The sequence below is a fragment of the Microcaecilia unicolor genome, chromosome 4 (assembly GCF_901765095.1).
Source record: "Microcaecilia unicolor chromosome 4, aMicUni1.1, whole genome shotgun sequence".
In the NCBI taxonomy this organism is placed as follows: Eukaryota; Metazoa; Chordata; class Amphibia; order Gymnophiona; family Siphonopidae; genus Microcaecilia; species Microcaecilia unicolor.
In genome coordinates, this window is record NC_044034.1 from 46183397 (window position 1) to 46210078 (window position 26682).

The 26682-nt window shown below is 44.0% G+C and overlaps 1 protein-coding gene across 1 annotated transcript in view; it reads right to left on the reverse strand.

The window, feature by feature from the left end:
- Nucleotides 1-26682, reverse strand: part of SESN3 (sestrin 3) — a 109276-nt gene that overhangs the window by 12237 nt on the left and 70357 nt on the right. The window contains exons 2-6 of the mRNA XM_030200217.1: nt 26472-26531; nt 21108-21305; nt 17557-17739; nt 13499-13735; nt 6747-6894 (exon numbers count right to left, since the gene is read on the reverse strand). Coding sequence (XP_030056077.1) covers nt 6747-6894; nt 13499-13735; nt 17557-17739; nt 21108-21305; nt 26472-26531 — 826 coding nt within the window. The remainder of the gene's footprint in view (nt 1-6746; nt 6895-13498; nt 13736-17556; nt 17740-21107; nt 21306-26471; nt 26532-26682) is intronic.

A 26682-nucleotide genomic window follows, 5' to 3' on the forward strand; every position in this document is an offset into this window, starting at 1 on the left:
TGGGCCCGTCAAACATGGGATTCCTCTCCAATTCATGCTCAAGACATCAGTTGTTTCACATTTCTAGAAGAGAATCTATCACATGCAAATGTACAGCAAAGAGAGACTGAAATGTCATTTTAAGATCAATGTGTATGTATAGTGGTTTGTAAGCTAATGGTTAAATGGCAGCTACAGTAACTAAGCATTTCTGTAGAGAATGAATGCTGTTACTAAGCATTTACACTCTTCTCTGTCTAGAATCAAATTGTTTAATCTTTTACTATCAGGTGGGTTGGCTACGCAACTACTTTCACTGGAGTTAATGACTGCATAGCTGATTGTGTCCAACCTTGATGTTAGTTCTTGGCATTACTGCCCACACGCTTTATAGGGGAAGCGAGCCGTATGACCTATGCTAGCACTTTCTTAGATTAACTACCTATCTTGAATCACTGGCGATCTATTCTCTGCCGTATTAAGCAATCAAAGCATAATTCAGCGTGGGAAGGAATCATGGCATTTGTCTATCGCTGATTCAGCATATACAGCTGCAAACTTGTTATCTTTAGCCTTGTCAATGTCACACTTTTATAGAAGGCAACAGAAAACAGTTACACCTTTTTCTCTTAAGTCTTAACTGTCCTCGATCAGCCATTAAAACAATTAGCTGCCAGACATTTTGACATCTAAATTCCTGCTCAAGTTGCCTAACTGTTATGTTTATTCATGTAATACAATGTTCTTACTACAGACACATCCACAGTAACAAACTTTAAAAGCCATTACAGCATTAAAAAAACCAAAACCTTTCACATAATATACTGTTCAAGTGAAAGGTACTCACAGACTATATTAATGGCAAGTGAGGATGGGACAACTGCATGGGCTTTATCAGCATATTGTATGAGTACTTGGGATAACCAAGCAACTGTCACCATGATACTGCTTATGTTCCTGCTCTAAATATTTACTGGTCAATACTGATCAGTACTTTTTTTGTTTAATGTAAATTCCATTTGTGGTTGTCAAACGTTATTCAGTATTCAGTGTCAGTACTGTATCTGGATAGTGGCTGGCACTGAATACCCAAATCAAGGTGGTCAGCACTGGAACTTATCCGGAAAACAGCAATATTCAGGTCTGCTAACCTGGATAGCAGACTGAATTACCAATATCTGGCTACATTCTGGGACAGTCTTGCACCACCCATGCTCTGTGGAGGTGGTCCGTAAGGATATTTAGAGGCGATATCCAGATGATGCCTCAAGATAAGTGCTTCCGAATATTAGTCCACTAGCTTTCAGGTGGTTTGAATTGCTAGGTTTACATAACTGGAACAGTGAGAGGCAACAATTTGCAAATGAACAAGAAGCAGAGATATAGGTAGTCCATATAGCATAGTAGATGAGATGGCAGATAAAGACCTGCACAGTCCATCCAGTCTGCTCAACTCACAGATTAAAGATGATGTGATACTACATATGCATACTTGATCCTGATTAACAATTCAATTAATTCTTAGCTTTATTTCATACATGCATGTTTGTGATGTCTCCTTTATATACTTTTATATTGATTTTAATGTTGTATTTAATTTTTATATTTATTGATATTCAATTATGCATAGGATCTTATTTTTGAAGCATATGGACATTTCAAAATACCTAAATAGATGTCCATGTGCTTGAAACATCCAAAACCCAATTTTGCAAAAGGCAGAAAAGGGACATCCAACATTGCAGTACATCCCAATAGTAAGGGAGCATGTTGTGGGCGGGACTAGTGAGGGCCTAAAACCAGGATGCCCAACAGCGATTACTGAACGAGAAGAAATGTCCAAGCTTAAAAAGGACTTCCTAAGTGAGACCTGTTTCAGTCATGTTCAGGGTACAAAAAAAGTGCTCTGATTGAGCAGCTGACCACTAGAAGGATTAAGGCATGATACCTCCTTAATCCTCCAGTAGTTGCTGTCCCCCTGCCTTTCCCCTGAAAGAGAAACTGAAAGGGGATAACAGGCTCCACAACAGCTTCAGGTGTTAAGGACATTCTTAGCAAAGCAGAAAGCAAAGCCTGAGGAGTGGCCTAGTGGTTAGTGCAGTGGACTTTAAATCAAGGGACTCAAGTTCAAACCCCACTTTAACTCTTTATTGTGAGCCCTCCAGAAATGAAAAAATACCTACTGTACCTAAATATAGAAGCTACAGAAGTGGTGTACATTCCGGTACAGTGGGTATTTTTCTGTTCCTGGAGAGTTCACAATTACAAAATATGAGTTAAAGTGGGATTTGAACTTAGGTTCTTGGTTTAAAAATCCATTCCACTAACCACTAGGCTGTCCCTTTCTTCTGTAGGGATGTCTGTGTGGTCATTCTTCTGCTGCCAGATGTCCTTGTCCCAACATATGAACAGCAAAAAAGCAGGATGTTCTAGTTTGTAAAATGGCTGTTCATGACGACGTCCATCTCATGTATTTTTGAACAGGAAATCTTGACATATTTCTCTTTGGAAAATACATGCAAGATGGACTTCCGTTTTGGATGTTATGAGCTGGAAATCCTTTCAAAAATGCCCCTCATAATGTTTTGGACTTTTGTGTTTTTAAATTTATGAATTTAATTTGTTGCAATGCTTGTCAAATTGGAGGAGTGGCCTAGTGGTTAGAGTGGTGGACTTTGGTCCTGGGGAACTAAGGAACTGAGTTCGATTCCCACTTCAAGCACAGGCAGCTCCTTGTGACTCTGGGCAAGTCACTTAACCCTCCATTGCCCCATGTAAGCCGCATTGAGCCTGCCATGAGCGGGAAAGCGCGGGGTACAAATGTAACAAAAAAAAAAAAAACAACAGTATTACCCCAAACAGCAGCATTTGTCCCACCAAAACACGTCCACATTGGGCGTTGCTCTTTTCACTTTTCCAACAATAAATCGTCTTAACTTTTTATTGTGAGGTCTGCCCCATATCTAGGTTTACCTAACTCCAGGAACAAAACTAAGATGGGTCCCAATGTAAACTCTTGCTTCTTTATTGGTTCAAAACCTCTATGCTATTTACTGGCAATTTGCCTTGCTTGGTCACTTTTTATCAGGTTAACTTATATTCATGCTGAACAGCAGTTTCTAAAATGGTTGCTTTGCTTACAATGCTGCTCAAAGACAACTTGGGTTTCTGTCAGGTACTTGTGACTGTCAGCCTAGAAGGAAACATGTCTTACTCAATAATTCTTTCCTTTAATCAAAGCAGATAAATCCAGAAACTAGTGGGTTATGTCCATCTACCAGCAGGTGAAGATAGAGATCACCGACTTGAATCCAGTGATATAGTACAGATAGCTCCCCATATACCCAGTATGTTGACTACCAAAGCAGCCTACTGAGCAAGGCCCCAACTTGCCCCACCACACACCAGGGCAGGCCTACTCGGCTTTTGTACCCTGATCAGCATTCTTCTGTGCTAGCGCTGCTGCCCGTAATGACCAAGGTTTTTTTTTAAACCCATGCAGAACAAGAAAATGAAATAGGGTGCCAAAGTCACAGTGCCCACAAAATTCCTACCTTAAAAGCAAGAAGCCTTCACAAACACAGCTGAGAGGGTAGGATGCTGAATTCATCTGCTGCGATTAAAGGAAAGAAAAGAAGACATAGTTTTTCCTTCCTCAGCATTAGCAGCAGATGAATCCCAAACTAGTGGAGAATGTAGCAAAGCAGTCCCTAGGAAGAGGGGGTCCAACGTGGAAAAAAACGCTGCTCCAAAACGGGAATCCCGATGCACCACCACATACAATTGATAATGCTTATTTTAAAAAAATGGAGAGGCCCAAGCAGCCACCTGAGTGATGTCCTCCAGAGAAAAAACACACAAAAAAACTCTCGATTCTGCCCAGGAAGTCGCCACAGAGCAAGTGGAATGTGCCTGCAACATCACCGTGGCTTCGCAACCCACCAGCATCCAGTGCGTCAAGGTTACCTTTGAAGCCATAAGGCCCTTCCGGGGCCCCAACATTAGAACAGATGGTCCGAACCACAAATGTCATTTGTCACCCACAGATAGAGAAGAACCCAAAGGGCAGCCAAACACCTACGGATAACCCTCCACCACAACCAAAGGGAGAAACAGTAGCTGATTGAGGTGGAATGTTGACACCACTTTAGGCAAGAATGATGGGACTGTACTGAGAATAACCCTCAATTCCGAGAACCGGATAAAAGGATGCTGACAAGACAAAGCCTGCAAGTCTGACAATACAGACGCACCAAGGACATAACCACCAGAAACACAGCCTTCAGCACTAGGTCCGTCAAAAACATTTCTGCAAGAGCTCAAAAGGGAGCCTGTTGCATGGAACGAAGTACCACATTCGGGCTCCAGTCCAGGCAGGGATGTTGCAAAGGGGGCTTCACCCAATTAATCCCCTTCAAAAAACGAACATCTGGATGAGCGGTCAGTGAAGAATTTCCAACATACCCCCAATAACATGCCAGGGCTGCCAACTGGCCCAAAGCAAATTAAATGCCAGGCCCTTCTGAAGATCCTCTTGCAAAAATGACAGGATCCATAGCAAAGAGGCAGCCAAAGGAGATACTCCCTGTCTGGAGCATAACTCGAATATGCACCAGACCTGCGCATACATGGCAGCAGTTGAGTGTTTGCGGGTCTGCAGAAGGGTGGCGATAACCCCCTTCAAATATCATTCCTTCTCAATCTCGACCTCTCAAGAGCCAGGCCGTAAGTCCAAACCGGGAGGGCTCCTCCATGCGCACAGGCCCTGACAAAGGAGATCCGGAACTAATAGAAGAAGGAATGGATTGTCCATGAGCAAGCGGACCAGATCCACATACCACACCCATCTTGGCCAGTCCAGAGCCACCAGAATCACCTGCCCCCAATGGTGCAATATTAGCTGCAGAACCTGCCCTATCAACAGCCATGGAGGGAAGATGTACAGAAGCATCTCCTAGCAAGGGTTGTAGCAGTGCATCCAGACCTTCGAACCCGGCCTCTGCTAAAAAGTCACCATTAAATCCATCGATGGTGTGCCCCACCACTCCGTGATATAGCCGAACATAGTCTGGGACAGCTCCCATTCTGCCAATCCGGCAACATTCTGCTGAGCAAGTCCGCTTGCACATTGAGGTACCCCACAACGTGAGCCACCGGCAGGAGCAGCAGATAGTGCTCTGCCCACGCACAGAGAAGGCTTGTCTCCATCTCTAGGGCAACACTGCTCCCCAGTGGTTGATATATGCTACTGCCGTAGTGTTGTTGGAGAAAACTCGAACCAGCCTGTCCTGCATCTGGAATGCTTTCAGAACCTGGGCTACAACCCGGAGTTGGTCCAGTGGCCCTGCGAACTGCATTTAAGACAATGGGCTCCCCAGCCCGCAAGGTCGGCATCCACCACTACCAAAATCCATCCCCCTTCCGCAAACTGATGTCCTGGAGCCACCATTGCATGCTGCGTGTGGCCTGCGAAGTCCAACAGAGCCAGAGTAATATAGTGGTTAAAAGCAGTGAACAGACAATAGGGAAGCCCAGTTCAAATTCCATCGCTATTCCCTGTGATCTTGGGTAAATAACTTAACCCTCCATTGCCTCAGATACAAACAACCTGGGAAATGCCTGTAGTGTCTGAATGTAGTTTGCTTTAAGTTATGAACTGATTTGCACTTTTCTGACCACTGACAGGTCAGTTATGACCCATGAACTGCATAGCTAAAGGCTCAAACTTAAAATGCCTGAATGCTGCATCTTTCTGTACTTTCTGCTAAAAGCTGTGAATTCGAGGTCATGCTGATCTACAGCAAGGAGCACTCTTCCCCTCCATGACAGAGTTGGTGCCACTGACTCTACATCACAAGGACACAATTTGAAAGCGAAGATATGTCGAGGTTACTAGACAAAACAATGATAAGACCTGGGTCCTGGAGAAATTCCTGTAGCAAAGTGACGACTACAATCTCCTGTAAAAGAAACCTTGGACTTGTTATAAGATGCTGTGTTCCATAACATTCAGATAGTGTGTTCCATTTTATGTAAACAATGAAGTAAGACAGAAATTAACTGAAGTTGCAAGCTGCATGATTTGGGAGGGAATTGATGCCCAATCCATTGTACAAAAAAGGTATATAAGTCACTGTTGTATTGTATTTAGGCAGAGGCTGAGATGATAAACAGTGAGTAAATCTTTACAATGGTGGTCTCTCTCTCCCTCTCATAACAAATTGCTATTTGTTATTGCCTGAGTGCTTTGTTATTATCTAAACTGATAAGGAATAAAGACTTTCTCCTTGGAAAGAACATAGCCTCTGTCTTCTCTGCCACCCCATATTTTGGGGGTGGCTGGTCCACTAATTCTTGGGGGGGGGGGGGCGGTGTAAGGAGGCAGGAACCCTATTGCCCCACTTGTATATTTCTTATGGTAAGTAGAAGGATCAGAGAAAGAATTCCCACATATTACAGCTTTCTCTGAGACTAGGTGGCTATCAGAGGGGACCATATAGCAACGGACTCCACTATAAACAGTTACTACCAAAAAGGTATGTGATACAAGCCTCTTCAGAAGTAACTGACGAGCATGAACTCTTAAGCCTTGCTACATGAGGCTCAAAAATCCTGACAAAAAGCTAGAATTTACTTTGGATTATGTTTTTCTTGTTCCTTGATTTTGAGAAGCAAAAGAAGTTTAGTAAAACAGGATGACCTACACCTGTAAGTGACTTCATCAAAAATAATAGAGAACATCTTTAGACCAAGTAAGAGTTTAGTACCTCCAGAAATAACTAGAAAACTTTCTTTCTTTTCCTTCTCAAAGCGAGTTAGCATTTCTTCCTGTGAAGTTTCCTCATCCTCACGATCCTCCTGGAGTCTCTTCATTCTTTCGATTAAGTTCTCCAGTTCACTTAAGGAATCATCAAGCTACAGCAAAACAAAATTATGGATAAAGCTGAATACTGATTTGACATAAAAGTTACATAAAAATTACATGCAGTGTCCGTGGAAAAACCGAAGATACATACCTGTAGCAGGTATTCTCCGAGGACAGCAGCCTGATTGTTCTCACATGTGGGTCGATGTCCGCATCAGCCCAGGAGTCGGACGGCATTTTGCAAGCAAAATATTAAAAAAGTTTTGCCAGAGTCTTCAAAGTACTTCAGATGGCAGGTATTCAGTGGCTCAAAAGGAGCTTAATCAGCTGAGTGAGAACGACGTTGAGATCCCATGACACTGGTGGAGGTTTGAAAGGGGGCTTTGACAAAACCAAACCTCTCATAAAGCGAGGCTGTCCAGAGATAAGCTTGCCCTCTACACAACGATGAAAAGCACTAATAGCACTAAGGTGAACTCTTACGGAATTGGTCTTAAGACCAGACTCTGACAAGTGTAGAAGGTATTCAAGCAGGGTCTGTGTAGGACAAGAAAGAGGATCTAGGGCCTTGATGTCACACCAGACGGCAAACCTTCTCCATTTGAAAGAGTAACATCTCTTTGTGGAATCTTTCCTGGAAGCAAGCAAGACTCGGGAGACACCCTCTGAAACATCCAAGGAGGGGAATTCTAAGCTCTTAACATCCAGGCCATGAAAGCCAGAGACTGGAGGTTGGGATGTAGGAGCGACCCCTTGTTCTGAGTGATGAGGGTTGGAAAACAGTCCAATCTCCACGGTTCTTAGGAGGACAACTCCAGAAGAGGGAACCAGATCTGATGCGGCCAGAAGGGTGCAAACAGGATCATTGTCCCGCAGTCTTGCTTGAGTTTCAGCAAAGTCTTCCCTATTAGACGTATGGGAGGATACGCATACAGAAGGCCTGTCCCCCAATGAAGGAGAAAGGCATCTGACGCTAGTCTGTCTTGGGCCTGAAGCCTGGAACAGAACTGAGGGACCTTGTGATTGATCTGAGTGGCAAAAAGATCCACCGAGGGGGTGCCCTACGCTCGGAAGATCTTGCGGACTATGTCCATGTTCAGTGACCACTCATGAGGTTGCATAATCCTGCTCAACCTGTCGGCCAGACTGTTGTCTCGGGAAGATAAGATTGAGCTGAGTGTTCAACAGGGCTCCAATGAATTCCAATTTTTGGACTTGAGTGAGTTGGGACTTGGGATAATTTATGACGAACCCCAGTAGCTCTAGCACCCGAATAGTCATTCGCATGGACTCCAGAGCACCCTCCTTCGAGGTGCTCTTCACCAGCCAATCGTCGAGATAAGGAAACACATGCACTCCCAGTCTGCGTAGCGACTACAGCTAGGCATTTGGTAAATACTCTGGGCACAGACACCAGGCCAAAAGGCAGTACACGGTACTGAAAGTGCTGTGTTCCCAGCCAATATCGAAGATACTTCCTGTGAGTTGGAAGTATCGAGATGTATGTGTAAGCATCCTTTAAATCCAGAGAGCATAGTCAATCGTTTTCCTGAATCAAGGGAATAAGGGTGCCCAGGGAAACCATCCTGAACTTTTCGACAAGAAATTTGTTCAGGGCCCTTAGGTCTAGGATGGGACGCATCCCCCCCTGTTTTCTTTTGCACAAGAATGTACCTGGAATAGAATCCCAGCCCTTCTTCCCCTGGTGGAACGGGTTTGACCGCTTGGGCCTGTTGAAGGGCGGAGAGTTCCTCTGCAAGTACCTGCTTGTGCTGGGAGCTGTAGGACTGAGCTCCCGGTGGGCAATTTGGAGGCTTGGATTCCAGATTGAGGGTGTACCCTAACCGGATAATTTGAAGAACTCACCGGTCGGAGGTTATAAGAGGCCACCTTTGGTGAAAAAACATTAACCTCCCCCCAACCGGCAAGTCGTCCGGTACGGACACGTTTACTGAGGCTATGCTGAACTGGAGCCAGTCAAAAGCCCGTCCCCTTGCTTTTGCTGGGGAGCCACAGTGGCCTTAGGCGCACGTTGTTGACGAGAACGAGCGCGCTGGAACTGAGCCTGGGCAGGCTGCCGAGAAGCAGGAGTGTACCTATGCCTAGCATGGGAATAGGGAGCACTCCTCTTCCCTCCAAAAAACCTCCTAGATGAGGAGGTAGTAGCAGAAGATACCCAGCGGGAGAGAGAATCCATAGCATCATTGTGCTTCTTGAGCTGGTCAACCAGATCCTCTACTTTCTCACCAAAAAGGTTATGCCCCCTGCAAGGAACATCCGCCAGCTGCTGCTGGACCAAATGATCCAGGTCAGAGACACGCAGCCATGAGAGTCTGCGCATCACAATACCTTGGGCAGTGATCCTGGATGAGAATACCCCTGGCCAGGAATTTGACACGCCTTCTGCTGCCTGACCACCTGGCAAAAAGGCTCGGCCTGCTCCAGAGGGAGTGCATCAACCAAGCTAGACAGTTGCCTCACCGAGTTCCACAAAGTGGACGCTCGTGAAGAGCTGGTACGTCTGGATTTTGGCAGCGAGCATAGTGGCCTGATACGTCTTCCTCCCAAAAGTCCAAGGTTCTAGATTCTCTGCCTGGGGGCGCCAAGGCATAGTCCCTAGTACTCTTGGCTCTTTTGAGAGCGGATTCCACCACCATGGAATTGTGAGGTAGCTGAGACCTCATCAATCCAGGCTCCCCATGGATCCGATATTGGGATTCAGTCTTTTTTGGAATCACGGGATTAGACAGAGGGAACGACCAGTTTCGCATAAGGACTTCCTTCAGTACATTATGCAAAGGAGTCGTTGCAGCCTCTCTAGGCGGAGAAGGATAATCCAGGACCTCGAGCATCTCAGCCCTGGGCTCATCCTCAACCTCCATGGGGAAGGGAATAGCTGCAGCCATTTCCCGGACAAAGGAGGTAAAGGATAGACTCTCCGGTGGAGAAAGTCTCCTTTCTGGTGGAGGGGAAGGATCAGAGGGAATCCCAGAGGACTCATCAGAAGAAAAGTACCTGGATCTTCCTCTTCCTCCCACGAACACTCATCTTCAGTATCGGACAAGACATCCCTTAGAGCAGTCTGAAACTGAGCCTGCCTCGATGCCAAGAAGCAACGTCCTCAATGGCGGTGCCAAGAAGTTGATGCTCGCCTGGACTGCGGTGAAGCTTCTTCCACCGACGTCGAAGGGGAGTCGACCTGGGTGGCAGCCGACACCAATGCCGCAGGCAGCACCGAGATCAGGGACATTACCACAGGTGAAGGGCCAGATGCCGCTGTAGCAGATGGTACGGAAGGCGCAAGCAGCCCTGAAACCGAAGCAGACTTGCACAGCAATCTTTCCAGAAGCTTGGGAAGTAGGGCCCTGATGCGCTTGAGCTGCCGTCAGACAAGGCTGCAGGGTCGGTAAAGGAGCCGGTGGCAGAACCTGTCGAGGCTCGGGAGCAGGTACTGGGCTGCCAGAAGACCGACGCATTGGCACCTCCTGAATGGAGGGGGAGTGATCCTCTTGGCGCCGACGCTTCTCTGGTGCCGATTCCCTCGACACCCCAGAGCTCCTGGCACCATGTGTCAAAGGAGAACGATGACGGTGCTTCTTCGCCTTCGCTTGACACCCGTCATCGAGACTCCTTGGTACCGATGAGGACGTGGAATCCTCACGCCTCCTCGGGGCCGGATCCAATGAAGGTCGGTCGCGGGGGGCCTGCATAACAGGAGGCCTCGAGGCAGGTGAAGACCCACTCAATGCCTAACTGCTCCCAGAGCGAATTGGTCTTTCAGCAGCCATTACCTCCACTCCACACGTCGATGCTTTCCTCAATGTCGATGCCGCCGACCTCGGCACCGATGTCAAAGGACCGGACCAAGCCCCAAAAGCTTTTCTTGTTGGGCGTCTCGAGACGCTTGGGTCCGTTTCTTCATATGAAGACACAGACTACAAGCGGCTGGGCTATGGTCGGGCCCAAGGCACTGGATACACTAGGCGTGGATATCGGTACCTGAGATGGTCCGGTTGCACCGAGTACAACGTTTGAAGCCGCTGGGTGTCTTCGATGACATGGAAGGAAAAATGGCTTCAGCAAAATCAAAAGATGCGATTGTGCCTGTTAAAAGAAAAAAAAGAGCACAAAAGAAGGGAACAACCTGACCGCGGGGCCTAAGCCGGCCGCGTCGAAAAACAAAGGAAACTTTAAAAGGGGCCAAAAAAAATAAAGGAAACTACGGGTACTTTTTTAGTGTTTTTTTTTTTAACGGTAAATTGTTAAAAGAAAATAAGAAAAATAAGGCAAAAAAGCCACGAAACAGATGAAGAGTTTTTCCGGGCCTCAGAGGAGCTCAGAAAAAAAACAAAACTCTACCGCACCTCAACACGGAGAAAAGAAAACTGAGAGGCACACACATGTGCCAGAAGACTCTGGCAAAACTTTTCCTATATTTTGCTTGTAAAATGCTGTCCGACTCCCGGGCCGACGCACACGTCAACCCACATGTGAGAACAAGCAGCCTGCTTGTCCTCGGAGAAACCACCATTATTCAATTGTTGGCATTTTGTATTTGAAATGTCAATGTTTACATTATTTTGTGGAGGGCCAGTCTGTCCATCAGGGATGCTGAGAAGGCCAGATGCAAGAGATATGGCTAGTAGCTGAACTCCCCACCAAATTTAAGACAAATAATCCTGCCAGACAACACTGACCTGGCAAAAAGGGAAGGGTGTGAATGAGGAGTTATGGCACAGGTCTGGGCCCATTTACTTTCACCTCATACCCACAAAGCAGAGAGGTGCACCACTCATGTAACTGACAAGGGATCCCCAAGCCCTGTCACCTGAAGATATTCACAGGCCACTGACTTCCATCAGAAAACTGCAGCTATGCTGTGAGCCACCGACACCGGCGCTGTGGGCATGCTCAGTTCATGCCTAAGAATTGAGCATGCTTGGAATGTTGGCATTGGTGTTCAGAAAGTGCCACTGACTTGACGCAGTTTCCTGACAAGAGTTTGGTGGACTGCAGATGTCTTTATCTGACAGGGCATGGGGATCAACATCAATTTATTTAATTTTTAAATTTGATAGGAGAGCAGGGGTCGGGGGGGGGGGGGGTGTGGAGGGAAGAGGAAATGCATATCCAATGGCAATGTTCTCCTCTCAAACTGGTCAGTAAGGTACAGGCCCTCTTCCCTGAGCTGGAATCAGCTGGTTCTCCTCTAACAGTGGAGATGGGGCAGGGTGGCTGAACTGCCTGCTTTCCTCAGGTAGTTGAGAGGGGTGGGGAGTAGTTTTAAGAATTCAAAAGCACAGCGTTCTTGAGAGGGGCGAAGAGAGCAATGTATGCTCTCCTTCCCCTACTATATCCTTTTCCATCCCTGTGCTGCTCTGCTTCTGGAGCCTGAAAAGAAGGAGCTAACTTATATTCCAGGCTGTTGCTATAGAAATTAAACTTAGAATATGTACCAGTGCATAAGATCTTGAAATGATAAACATAACTACAACTATTAGAAAGCATCAACCCTGAAACCATGAAAGTCTGCAACACAAGAAGGAATCAATATTTCTCTTCTTCCATTGCGTACAGCCAGTCCCATAATATGGTACAGGTTCATAAAAGAGGAAAGTTAGTTTTCATTGTTTAGGTAGGAGACATCAGGAATCTTTGAACACAGCACCATCAGAAGATTTTGCTGGAATGTTGCTCTAATCAGCACTTGACTGGCACTGACAGCATCCTGTCCCAACCTGCTTTCTCGCTCTGTTGCCCTATTTCTGGTTTTGAATTTGTAGTTTCTTTCCTTAATTCCTTTTAGCCTGTAAACCACTTTGTTTGTGTCCACTGAAAGGCGGTATACAAAGTGACAAACACACACTTCCTGTCTGAACCAAAAGTGAGTCACCAAGTTGTGGTATTTTGTTCTTATTCTTTTCAAGCCAATGGAATATTGGAAAAAATGGTAATAAGGGATTGCCTGGGAGTAAATAACACCACAAAAACCAAATGGGATCAAATTTGGCATGGGGGAAAAGATTGCGCTGAACTGGACCGAGGGATCAGGAGAAAGTCCCAATGTATTACTTTGACAGCTGCAGGATAGAAACCTTGCGACCCTGAAACATAGTGGTTAAGGACTTGCTAAATTCAAACTGCCCCTCTTCTGGTCACAGACATACAAAGAGCCAAAACAGATATGCATACACACCCAAAGATATATACACACACAGAAGGTTGAAGTAATTCCATGAGGTATGCTCTGCATGCTTTCCCCAACATGTATTTGCCCCCACTCCTTGCCATACTGGGTCTCAGTGAAATACATATCTGAATAACTATGTTAAAAATTCTACTGTGAAACCTAGTGACTGAACCATTTATGGTAACACCTAATAAATAAACAGGGTAGTTTGCTAGTGGGTGCTATGTGTACTGCCTCTTAGTGGTGGAGTACAATACTCATTGCTTTGGTGCAGTGGCACTGAATATTTATCCTCTGACATCTATTACTGACACACATACATACAGGCAGAGTGGTTGGAAAGAGTTTCATGAATCATGTGCCACGTGCCATTCCCATTTCTTTACAGATTTAAAATGACAGAATGTTTTCAAAGAAAGGGGACACCTTTTTTTTTTTTTGCAAAAACAGTCTTTGGTGCTAACCTCAAAGTTGCTACTTAGAAGGGATCTATTTTTAATGTTGTTGTCATTGGTAAGGTCACAGTCACAAAAGTTACTGATCAGTCCAGGACTGAATCTATTGGAGGAATGTTGTTCTTGCTCTGGATTGATGCCACTACCAAACACAAAGCTTGCCAATGCATGATAATGTGCCAGCAAGACCATGGCGTGCACCAGCTCAGCCAAAGACCAGTTGTTTTCCCCCGTTTTCACCAGCTCCTGAAATGAAAACAAAAATAAGTATCATGAGACAAACCTCTCAGTACTGTATTTAGAGGTCTCAAGGGTCTGTCTATGCACCAAGACACTGCCAGACATACTGGTCCTAAAAATATATATACATTCATCTTCCTTTTTATTCTGATACAATAAAGGGCACTAAAATCTCTAGTTAGTTCATAAAACTAGCCTATTTCTTCTTGGTCTTAGCCCTAATTTTAGGGAGATGGGCAAGAAATTCCATCAGGAAGGAAATGAACTGCAGAGTATGACCTTAAAATTTTCACTACCAGAAGATTTAAAAAAAAAAAAAAAAGTTACTGATCAGCACAAGATTAATGTTTGTTGGAATTTGTATTTTTAGGTGGGAATTAGATAATATTACTTCTACAGTCAACTTAGACAAAAATTGAAAAAAAAAGTATTTGGTGAAGATTAAGTTTTCTCTACAGTGGAAAAATATATACAGGCATATCAGGGGACACAAGAGATGGCAGAATTAGCAGAAGTTTTGAATCTTGTAAGGAGCAGTGGCATCATTGAAGGAATGGGTACAGTTCTGTTAAGTGAAGGCAATATCCTGTAATGTTCTTTTAACAGCAGCAAAGGCAGTATCTGGATGACTAATGGTACTGCTCACAAGTCAGAACTTCTTCCAATTCAAATAGTCCACCTACACTAAGCAGATTACGAAACGAAATCTGCAATTAACACACAATTACATCGGAATCAACAGATAAACAGATACTTATACACACTTATCTTAACCTTGCCTAGACAAAAAAAAAGCAAACAAAAAACACACTTCTGTGTCACTCTCAGTGTATAGTATTAGGCCCTGAACACCTGTTCGAATAAGCCTTCAAACCCTTCTTACAAAAGTAACTGAATCATTTTCCAGTCTAAAACTTTGCAAGTGGAAAACTATTCCATTTTCCTAGAGTCACTATGGAAAAAGCACAGGAACATATCTCCACAAAATGAATTTTAGCGATAGCCAGAGAATGTGGTAAAAGTGGTTAGCTTATCGGGGTTTAAAAAAGGTTTGATATCTTCCTAAAAGAAAAGTTCATAAGCCATTAAGATGGACTTGGGAAAATTCACTTCTTAATTCTAGGATAAGTCACATAAAATCTATTGTACTGTTTTGGGATCTTGCCAGGTACTTGGGACCTGGATTGGTAACAGAATACTGGGCTTGATGGACCTTTGGTCTGTGCCAGTATGGCACCATTTATGTTCTTATGCAAGATGACAAATGTATCTTGCAAGCATAAAGGCCCAATAAGGTTTGTAAATCTTCAAGAAGGTTGACAAACATGGGGCCTCATGACTCAGTGCTTTATTGATAACAGTAATACTTTGAGCTGAATTTGGTACAATTAAAGGCAACCAATGCAATAATTGTAGAATGAGTGAAATATGTGGAAAGGCAAGAAAATTCCCACAAGCTAACAAGTGGCCACATTTTGAACCAATTGTAGTAGTCTCAGACTCTGGGGTCCTTATACGAAGCTACGGTAAAAAGGGGGCCTGCGCTAGCATCAGTGCATGTTTTTGACACTCTCTGAGGCCCCCTTTTACCACAGCAGATAAACGGCTGTCTCTTTTGAAAAGAAATGGCCATGTGGTAAGTGAACTTACCATGTGGCCATTTCAGGGAGGAGTACTTACCGCAACCCACTGAGGTGGCAGTAAGGGCTCCTGCACTAACCCAGTGGTAACCAGGCAGTGTGAGGCACTGCCTGATTACCGCCGTCACACTGCCTGGTTACCGCCGGGTAAAAACCAGCACTACAAAAATAGAAAATATTTTTGTAGTGCCAGTAATAGCACGCGCTTGATGGTGGGAACTACCGCTGGGCTGCTGCGGTAGTTCCTATTTGGCGAGTGGTAAGCCTGTGTTGGGCTTACTGTTGCTTAGTAAAAGGGCCCCTCTGTTAAGAGACCCAAATATAATGAATTACAATAATCTATTCTTGTCAGAATGACATATTGTAGTAGACCAGTCCAAAAATTTTCAAATATGGGTTTGATCCTATAAAGCAATGTAAGCCTGAAAAAAAGCAGACCTAACAAAATTGTTTTCATGTGATGCCACAGAAAGTTTTGAATTCAATAAAGCTGTAACTGCAAAATGTCGGAGGAAGAGTAATGGAGCATTATGGGAAAAAATGCAAAGGCCATTTCAGGAAAGTAAGAAATTCAGCTATTGAAGTAGATTTATGATAAAAATTATTTGGTATTTGTACATAGTACATACATAAGTACATAAGTATTGCCATACTGGGAAAGACCAAAGGTCCATCGAGCCCAGCATCCTGTTTCCAACAGTGGCCAATCCAGGTCACAAAAATGTACAAAACATTTTATACTGCTTATCCCAGAAATAGTGGATTTTCCCCAAGTCCATTTAATAACAGTCTATGGACTTTTCCTTTAGGAAGCCGTTCAAACCTTTTTTAAACTCTGCTAAGCTAATCACCTTTAGCACATTCTCTGGCAATGAATTCCAGAGTTTAATTACACGTTGAGTGAAGAAAAACTTTCTCTGATTCGTTTTAAATTTACTACATTGTAGCTTCATCGCATGCCCCCTAGTCCTAGTAATTTGGGAAAGTGTGAACAGACGCTTCACATCTACCTGTTCAACTCCACTCATTATTTTATAGACCTTTATCATATCTCCCCTCAGCCGCCTTTTCTCCAAGCTGAAGAGCCCTAGCTACTTTAGCCTTTCCTCATAGGGAAGTCGTCCCATCCCCTATATCATTTTCGTCGCCCTTCTCTGCACCTTTTCTAATTCCATTATATCTTTTTTGAGATGCGGCGACCAGAATTGAACTGAATGTTCAAGATGAGGTCGCACCATGGAGCGATACAAAGACATTATAACATCCTCATTTTTGTTTTCACATTACAGTATTCCTTCTAAAAGCTTTTATGAATTAACCAAGTTTATGCCACTATGAAACTGCCTAGAAAAGCTGAAAACCTGCCAAAATACAGAGACATCTCTGGATTCTAAAAGCTGGCACTGTAGTTTTCCAGCTATGGCGTGGAGGGGTAGCCTAGTGCTGTGGTCTGAGAACTTGGGGAACTGGGTTTGATTTCAACTGCAGATTCTGGTGACTCTGGGAAAGTCACTTAACCATGCATTGCTCCAGGTACAAAATAGATACCTGTATATAATATGTAAACCCCTTTGATTATTACCACAGAACGGTGGTGTATCAAATCCCATCTCTCATTTTTTCCAGCTATGGTGTGATTTAAAATGCTTCCTACTTGAATTTATGGTCTATAGGTGAACTGCAGTACTATGGCATTCCTATCTGTGGTATACCTTTGGGTCACATTACAGATACATGGCTGGCTGGTTTCTAGTAACTTCTGTGTCAGGCTTTCAGATACTACTACTACTACTACTACTACTATTTAGCATTTCTATAGCGCTACAAGGCGTACGCAGCGCTGCACAAACATAGAAGAAAGACAGTCCCTGCTCAAAGAGCTTACAATCTAATAAAATAATGCACCTGCTCCAACTACTTCAAAATATTCTAGCTGGGTAAGTGTTGGGGAGGAAGGGAACTGCTTGAAAACTGCTATTTATACTATATGAACAACAGCAACCTATGAGCTGTAACTGCAGATAAAACATATTAATACATTAAGAGAATTGTTACTACTACAGAAAAAGTCCAAATACCTGAGTAAAAATCATGGAAAATGCCAGAATTTGTAGAATCCAGCTTATTATACCACTCTAACCTACAGAAGAGTCTTATTCCCTCTTCTGTATGGCTGTGTTTTAGTACCTGAATGTGCTCTTTTGTTATTAGCCAGGGTCTGTGTGCAAGGAGCTTATTGATTTCATTTAGATTCCTCAATCGTTGTGGGATGTAGTCCAAGCCATTCAGCCATTCTGCAATCCCTCCTGTTTTAAGGAACTCATCAACATGCATATTTATCAGGTAGGAACACTGATGTCTGGCTGATGCCTGAGAAGAAGGAAAACAATTGTGGAAATAAGCACAACATATTTAGGGGGTAATTCTATAAGGAACTGCTTAGTTTTAGGTGGCAAGAATATGCAGAAACAGTGGTAATCTTGTCATTATGCACAGAAGTGGCCACCGACATGTATAAATGACCTCTCAGAATATTAACTACTGGAAAAAGAATATGCTATGATTTGATGGCATGTACTTTGTGGTGGACATGCACATGGAGTACAGTAAGGGGTGAATTCTATATATGGCGGAAAAAAAAAAAAGCACTATTCTATAAGCCGTGCTTAAAGTTAAGCACGGTTTCTAGAATAGCGCTTACAACCGGGAATTGTGCCTAACTTTAGGCATGGCCATCCCTCCATATTCTATAAGAACACACGTAAATGCTAGGAACGCCCCCGTTCTGCCAAGAACCCTCCCATTTCCCTGCCCTCCCCCATTTTTTTTTTACTTGCACCTAAATTTACATGTGTAACTTCCAATTAAATCTAATTAGTGCCAATAATTGCTTGTTAAAAAGCCAATTACTGGCACTAGCTTGCTCATTATGTAATTAAATTGCATATTCAAATTTGCACACACAATTTTTGGCAACTTTTATTAAGAGGTATGTGCATTGTCATGTAACGCCTAAGTGCTACCCTTAGAACTCACCTAGGGCTAACCCTGCCGCCACCTGGAGGGTCTGTCTCAGCACTGCCCAGGCCTGCTTGCCCCTGCGCATGTGCTCCTACACTGGCATACCCTCCACCCACTACTGGGTCCTGCTTGCCTCTGGTCAAGTCTGCAAGTTATTTCCCTGGTGGTTTCCAAGGACACTGGGCCACAATCCCAGGGGTACCACAGTTCCTAGAAAACACCCACAGACCGAGAACACAAACCACCAGGATTCTTAGTCAGTCCAGGACAATAGAGCTAACAAACTATTAGGTATATTATCATAAAAAAAGGTAGAACAGTGAATGATAAAAAGGTGTAAACAGCAAACAGTGTCAGGTAAAAATAATAGGAATCAACATTAAAACTAACTAAACACTGTCTTACTACTTCAGTAGTACCTCGGGAGTTCAGAAAAAATCACTGTTCATAGGATTTGAACAGGGTCTCAGTGCAGAGGTCTTCACTCTCCACACTCCTACTCTGAGACTGGAGAAATTCCAGCATATTCTGGCTAGATCTTAGGCTTCAGGGTCAACCAGCGTCCAGAGCATGAGCACTAACACTAAGGGTTTCTGGCCAATGGCACTGCAAGTTACTCTCCCCCAGGGGTTTTCCTCTTTCTTTGGGGGAAGGTAAGCTAAAAAGAAAACAAACCTCTGCTACAGATATAATGCAGAGGACAGACACCACCTGCTGGCCAAACAAGGAAAATGAATTGAAGGGGAAAAATACAACATTCCAGGTCACAGATGCGGACAAACCCCAGCCTATTCAAAGCTATTTACTCAGATTAATGGGCCATTTGAAAACTGCTCACCCTTCTTGAAGATAAAACCCAGGTCACATCACAAGCCACACTACTGATTTATATAGTAATGTGACCTTCAATACCTAACATTAACCTGCATTAAAGGGGCTAATAATGCATGTTAGGACTGTAACGCACCCTAGGGGTCCAATATACCAAAAAAAAAGGTGGGCATCTAAGTTGGGGTGTAAATTTTTGCCTTATTTTCAGCTGAAAATCTTAAGTTATGAGCTTAAAGTTATACTTATACATTTAGGCTTATCATTCATTTGCCTAGCTAGTGCTGAGAATCAGTGCTATGCTCCCAACTTTTTTTTTTTTTACTCGTCCTAAACCCGCCTATTGCAACCCATTTTTTATGCTCCTAAATTTAGGAGTTTAGTGAAATTTTGAGTACAACATAAGCCCTAGAACATTTTCAAAAGAGACAAATTTAGGGGCACACTTCTGAAAGTTAGAGACATAACCTTTGAATAATTGTGCCCTGAATCTATTTCTGTTCATGTTCAAAAAGTGATGATTGCAACCCTTTTATTTTCACCTGAGGCAAAGCAGAAATGAAGACCTTTCAGAGCTATTTTGCTCCATAGCCAACATACTGCTGGGGCGAGATTGCCAATGCCACACAGAGGCAGAGCACCAGCTGAGCAGTTCAAAATGAGCTACATGCTGCCTGAAAACTTGGCCTATAATCCTGTCCCTCGAGGATCTGCATTTGTTCTCACATTCATGAGGGACTGATCCCAGGAACTTCAGCGTAAACAATAATACTTAGCTCTTTACATGTTCAGCTCAGGGCTCATTCTTATATTTAGTATCTGTAGGATGGTGAACTGAAACTAAGACTGAAGCAATGGGAACAACTGGCCAACGAGCAGGAAACTTCTATTTGCAGCTATAGTGCAAATAAAAAGAGACCACCCAAAGCAGCCCCAGCAGTGCACCCCACACCTGTATCTTCTTAGGTGATTCCCCCAGCTCTGGGGGCCCTTCAATTGAACTTCTGCCACTGCCTGACAGTATCCATTACTATTAATGAGATTGATAGTTCTTTAACTGGACAGTTTTGCATCTGCCCATCTAACTGCAAAGCCAGTGGATAGAAGCCTCATAGATATTTAAGAGGGAAACTATGCATGCACTTCCTCTTTAAAACCACCCATGTGTACCAACTGTTTTACCAGCAAAAAGGCAGGTGCAACACACTGACACTTCATATCCACATGCACAGTTTTCCAGCCCTACCCTACACATGTTCTAGGAAAATCTGAATCAGACTTTCACATCCTGTCCATAAGAACTAATGATTTCCTGTATTTTCAATACATGTACATCAGGGTATTCAGGGTATACCCGGTCCAGTTTTCAGGGTATTCACAATGAATATGCACAAGATAATGTTCAGTGGCGTAGGAAGGGGGGGCGGTGGGGCGGTCCACCCCGGGTGCACGCCGCTGGGGGGTGTCGGCTCCGCTGGCTCCCTGCTCCCTCTGCCCCGGAACAGGTTACTTCCTGTTCCGGGGCAGAGAGAGCAGGGAACCAGCGGAGCCGACGCATCTCCCAGTGACGTGCACTCAGGGCGGTTCGGCCCTCCCGCCCGTCCCTCGCCACTTTCCCCTGTAAGTACGCACTCCGGGGGGGGGGGGGGGTGCGCAGCAGCGACCCGCCCCGGGTGTCAGCTGCCCTCGCTACGGCACTGATAATGTTACATGTACTGCCTCCATTGTATGAAATCTTATCCATACTCAGTGTGAGCATCCCAAAAATCTTACTGGCCAGGTGTGCCCTGAGGACCCCTGATGTACATTCATCTAGTCAGGAAACACATACAGTTCTTGATTTTGTAAACTTTCTTTTGAATCAAGGCTTAGCTGGCATATCCACCTACCATTATGGCAATGTAGTGCCGGTAGTGTAAAGGAAGGGGTCCGTCCATGCGCAGCATATAAAACTGGGTACGGATGAAGGACTCCAGATACTGCGGATGCAAACTCATGACCTGTGTTATATTGTCCAGGCGGCCAGATGTGCAGAATTCTTCCACCAGCAGGCTGCTACAGTCAGCCACCGAATTAGCTTGCACTAGCTAGTGAGAAAGGAACAAACATCAAACAATGAGGAACAGATGTTTCCTTTAATAAACAAGTAAACCGTTAAGCAAGTGGATGGACTGCTGGTGTCGGCAGGCAAGACTAATTCTAACCTATGATAATTAAAAAATACTCACTCTCACACATTCCATAAAGATTTTTCTAAGTTAATTTAAACACTGTCACAGCGAGTTTCTCTTTGGCTATATAGAGATGCTTGCTAAGTGTATCTGTCAGTAATGAGAAAACTAAACTACAGACAAAAGCTGTAACAGTCTTGTCCTTCAAAAAGATAGGGAAGAAAGCCTGCTGATATTCAGCACATTTAAAACCATAAACCAAGGCTCCCAAAGTACCCTGTCCAGCTAGTAAGTTCCTCTTTAAAACCACATCAAGTGATGCACTTAGGGAGTAGAAATTCACGGGAGACGTATGTGTTAGGCGGTGAGAGTCTGATAGGTATGGACGGGGAGAGGAATCTTGGGGTGATAGTATCTGAGGACCTGAAGGCGACGAAACAGTGTGACAAGGCAGTGGCCGTAGCTAGAAGATTGCTAGGCTGTATAGAGAGAGGTGTGACCAGCAGAAGAAAAGAGGTTTTAATACCCCTGTATAAGACGTTGGTGAGGCCCCACCTGGAGTATTGTGTTCAGTTTTGGAGGCCGTATCTTGCGAAGGATGTTAAAAAAATGGAAGCGGTGCAAAGAAAAGCTACGAGAATGGTATGGGATTTGCGTTCCAAGACGTATGAGGAGAGACTTGTTGACCTGAACATGTATACCCTGGAGGAAAGGAGAAACACGGGTGATATGATATAGACGTTCAAATATTTGAAAGGTATTAATCCGCAAACAAACCTTTTCCGGAGAGGGGAAGGCGGTAGAACGAGAGGACATGAAATGAGATTGAAGGGGGGCAGACTCAAGAAAAATGTCAGGAAGCATTTTTTCACGGAGAGAGTGGTGGATGCTTGGAATGCCCTCCTGCGGGAGGTGGTGGAGAGGAAAACGGTAACGGAATTCAAACATGCGTGGGATAAACATAAGGGAATCCTGCTCAGAAGGAAGGGATCCCCAGAAGCTTAGCCGGTGGTGGGAGGCAGGGCTGGTGGTTGGGAGGTGGGGATAGTGCTGGGCAGACTTATATGGTCTGTGCCAGAGCCGGTGGTAGGAGGCGGGGCTGGTGCTGGGCAGACTTATACGGTCTGTGCCCTGAAAAAGACAGGTATAAATCAAGGTAAGGTATACACAAAAAATGGCACATGTGAGTTTATCTTGTTGGGCAGACTGGGTGGACCGTGCAGGTCTTTTTCTGCCATCATCTACTACGTTACTATGTTTGCTCCAAGCCATTTTAGTGCCTGGTTACATGCATCACCAAAGAGGCTACGCATGCCAGCAGCATTTGCACCTTTATTGTTACCTCTAAGGAGGACTTGGCGGTGGATGTGTCGCTTTTATGGCCTTTCAGCAGGGTCCTCTCTCTTATTGCCTTTGCGAGGCAATGTAAACTTTCTATCAGGTTCTTCCTCTCCAAACTTTGCCATCTGGGTGCCGAAGGGGAAACGTTACCTACACCAGTTATACACAGAGGATGGTACTCTTAAGTCTCTGGAAGATTTGCAACTACAGTATGGGATGGAGGGGAGGGATTTCTTTTCTTTGTTTCAGCTACGCCATTACATCAGGTCTCTCCCTCCCGCTTCTCTAACGCCGGTGACATGGGAAAAACTTCTCACTATTCTAGGGCTAGATGCTCAATTGTCAGTCCCCCTCAAATATTACCACTCTGGCCTTCGGGAACAATTGAGGGAATATGATTATGAAAAATTAGCGAATCAATGGAATAGAGAATTGTCAGTGAGTCTCCAGGGAGAAGAGCTGAAGACGTCTTTTGGGCATTCAAAAGTTAACAGTAATCAATAGAAATAAAATAAAACATGGAAAAGAAAATAAGATGATACCTTTTTTATTGGACATAACAATACATTTCTTGATTAGCTTTCGAAAGTTGCCCTTCTTCGTCAGATTGGAAATAAGCAAATGTGGTAGCAGATAGTATATATAAGAGAAACATCAAAGCATTTCAGTGACAGTCTAACAGTCTAACTCTACTCAAAAGTTAACAGAAAATGTGACGTTGACAGAGACCCTCTACAAGTTTTTAATGCGGATGTATATATCACCACATAGGGCTTTTAGGGCAACTATGAGAGTGGAAGATAGATGTGCTAAATGCGCTTGTTCTCCTGCAGATTTGGGACATATGTTTTGGACTTGTCCATCTATTATAGAGTTTTGGAGGCAAGTGTGTCTGCATGTCTCACACCTATGGGGGGTCATTTGGCGTCTGAGTCCGTCCCAATTGTTTGATATCTTCAGGATTTCCCCGTCTTTGCCCAAAGGGTTGAGGCCATTCTTAAAAAGGGCAGTGCTTATTGGTAAGAAGACTATTCTTCAACATTGGATAACCGCAGAGCTGCCAACTTTGCAACAATGGCGATCCAAAATGATTTTTCTCTGCTCGTTAGAACGTAGCGGTGTGGGGAATTTATCCTCCTCTAAGGAAGATTATTTTTGCAGGACCTGGTCCCTGTTTTGGGATTCCCGGACGGCAGTAGCACGCAGCAGAATCTTGAATTCCTAGGCTGTATGGCATGGCACGGGTGCGGGGGGGGGGGGGGGGGGGGGGGTAGGGTGTTGTTTATTCTATAAAAGGTTGAATTATTGTATTAGTGGCATGTAGTTAATAAGGCTTTGTCCTATAGATGTTGGCAAATTCATCATGTGCAACAACTTTCATGTGGTCTTGATGTAAGAGCTGTTGGTTATGCGTGAACAAAATGTCGTATTTGTTGGTATTATTGACCAAAGGTTACTTTGCAGAAAACAACAAAAAGATTGAAACATAAAACCACGTCAAAATGGTCTTCTGCGTATACATCTTTCTCAATTTCAACCACAATACTTTTTTCTTCATGGCCTATCAAAGATTTTCCCAAACTGTGGGTTGGGACTCCAAATGAGGGTAACGAAACCCATATTTGAGGTCACAACCTGGGTAGGATCTCCACAGGTGCATCATTATTCTGAACTGGAAGGGGGGGGGGGGGGGCGCACAATTTTACTTGTCTGTAATCCTGAGGTTACAGCCACAAAAAAGATTGATAAACCCTTGCCTACAACAGGGGAATTCTGTGTACAGCCCAGCTGACCCTACGATATGGCCCACTTAAGATTTTTTCAGGAACCCCCCCCCACAGAGGTCTGTAGAATAGACGGGAAACTGCATTCTCTTTGCTGGCAAAAGAGGTTGATCCAAGATGTTCATCAGCCTCGGCAGGAATATCTATCTATCAATATCACTAAATGCTGAAGTTAAGATTTATACCTACATTTTGGTGCATAGGTAGCCAGGGTGCTCACCAATTTGATTCACCTGGATCAAACCAGATTTGTTACATGACACTCCTAAAAACACTCACCTGCTATTTTCCGCCATTCTCAACAACAGTTTTTTGACAAGGAAAAGGCTTTTTGATTAGGTCTATTTAATTACTACTTAACATTTCGAAAGCGCTACTAGGGTTACGCAGCGCTGTACAATTTAACATAGATGAAAGTGGTTTGGATTTGGTTGCTGATTTTTTTTTTTTTAATAGGGCTCAGCAGTTATACTCTTCATCTACTGCATGAACATGGCTCATTTCAGAATTGTCTGGAGTCTTCACACTACGCTGAAGACCCATCAAGGCTGTGCCCGCTCACTGCTGCCTTTTTAAACTGGCATTAGAACCACAAGCCATAGTTATCTGTCAGAACTGCTCCATGGGATATGACCGCATGAAGTAGTAAATCTTGCTCTAGGCCACAGTTCTTCAATGGAAGGGCTGGGGGCAGCCCCTGGAGACCCATTATCATTCTATATTTTCTCTCTACTCTGCCTTTCTACCCAAGCTCACAACAGAAAGGGGAAAGTGGATTGGGGGGGGGGGGGGCCCGCATGCTTGAAGGACAAGGCATTTCTCAATAGAAGATCGGAAATGCCTAGCTCCTTGAGGATACCCCCAATGAAAACGTTTGAAGGTGGGCTGGTGGGGTAGATGTCACTGACACAATGGTCATCAGTGCTGCAGCCTCACATGGGAAGATATTTGGTGGCTCTTTAGCTCAACTGGATCCAAAATGGCCTCAGCTTAAAAATGAGTGAAGACCACTGTTCTATTCAGATGCTGAATGTAGCCCATTACCTTCCACCTTTGATGACACTGATGAATCTGATACAAGGCAAAATGGGACAAACCTCTTTTATAATCTTTCAACATACTCAGTATAAACCAGGATATCTTCTAGTATGCTTTCAGTTGGGAGCTAAATGGGTTAAGTATTACAGATAAGTTTTATGGAGAATATGGATACAACATTATATAGGGAGAGGAATAATACAAAAGCAACAGTGCATTGAACTCTGCTTCATCTCTCGGTGGGACCACTTCAAATCAATTAAGATGACTACACTAGTGGTAAACAATTCCCATATTTAGCTTCAGCACTCGTACAAAGCTACAGAAAATAAGCCAATTCACACGGGAATGGAAAATCACCAAGAACTGGCACTTAAGATGTTGACATGTTGGAGGAAGCAAGGGGGGGGGGGGGTCTAAAAAAGAATTCGCAGATTTAGTAGTTTCAGATATATAATAGCCCTCTCGAGATAAATTTTTATTTAATCCAGATTTTTATTTCAAGATAAGAGAATTCAGAGTGTTTTTGCATAGCATCACTATATTAATTCTGGGCAACCTTTAGAAAACAAAATGGGTACCAGTCAAAACTTAAGAGCTTTCGGAAACTGTGCGTTCATTTGGGAAAGTGTGTGGGGGCAAGGCCATTGTTAAGGTGTGCAACAGAATAATCACCCTGGGCCCCCAGTCTTCTTAAAATCTGAACATACAAACGTGCCAACGTGTTTTGGATCCCCTCCCTGGGTCTCAGCTTGCTCTTTTATGCTGTTCTTGTATACTCACTTACTGTGGATCAGTCACTGTGGCCGCCCCTGGTTCATGCAGACCCACGTTAACGCTGGAATCATCAATTACATTTTAGTCAGGCAGCCAAGATTTTTCCACCTCTGATGGTAGACTACAAAAAAAGGAACTTTACCTCTTTTTCTGGAATAAAGGCACTTGGTCCTCTTGTTGACTGAAGAGCTCTGCTTTCCTCCTGAAGAATGAAAAATATGCATTTGTATGAAGACAGAGGTTATGCACTGGATCTAAAGAAATTAGACATAAAACAGACTATATTTTACATATAGTGCACCAATGAGACTAGCAGAACGGTAGTGTTCCATAGCTAGATATATCAAGTTAGA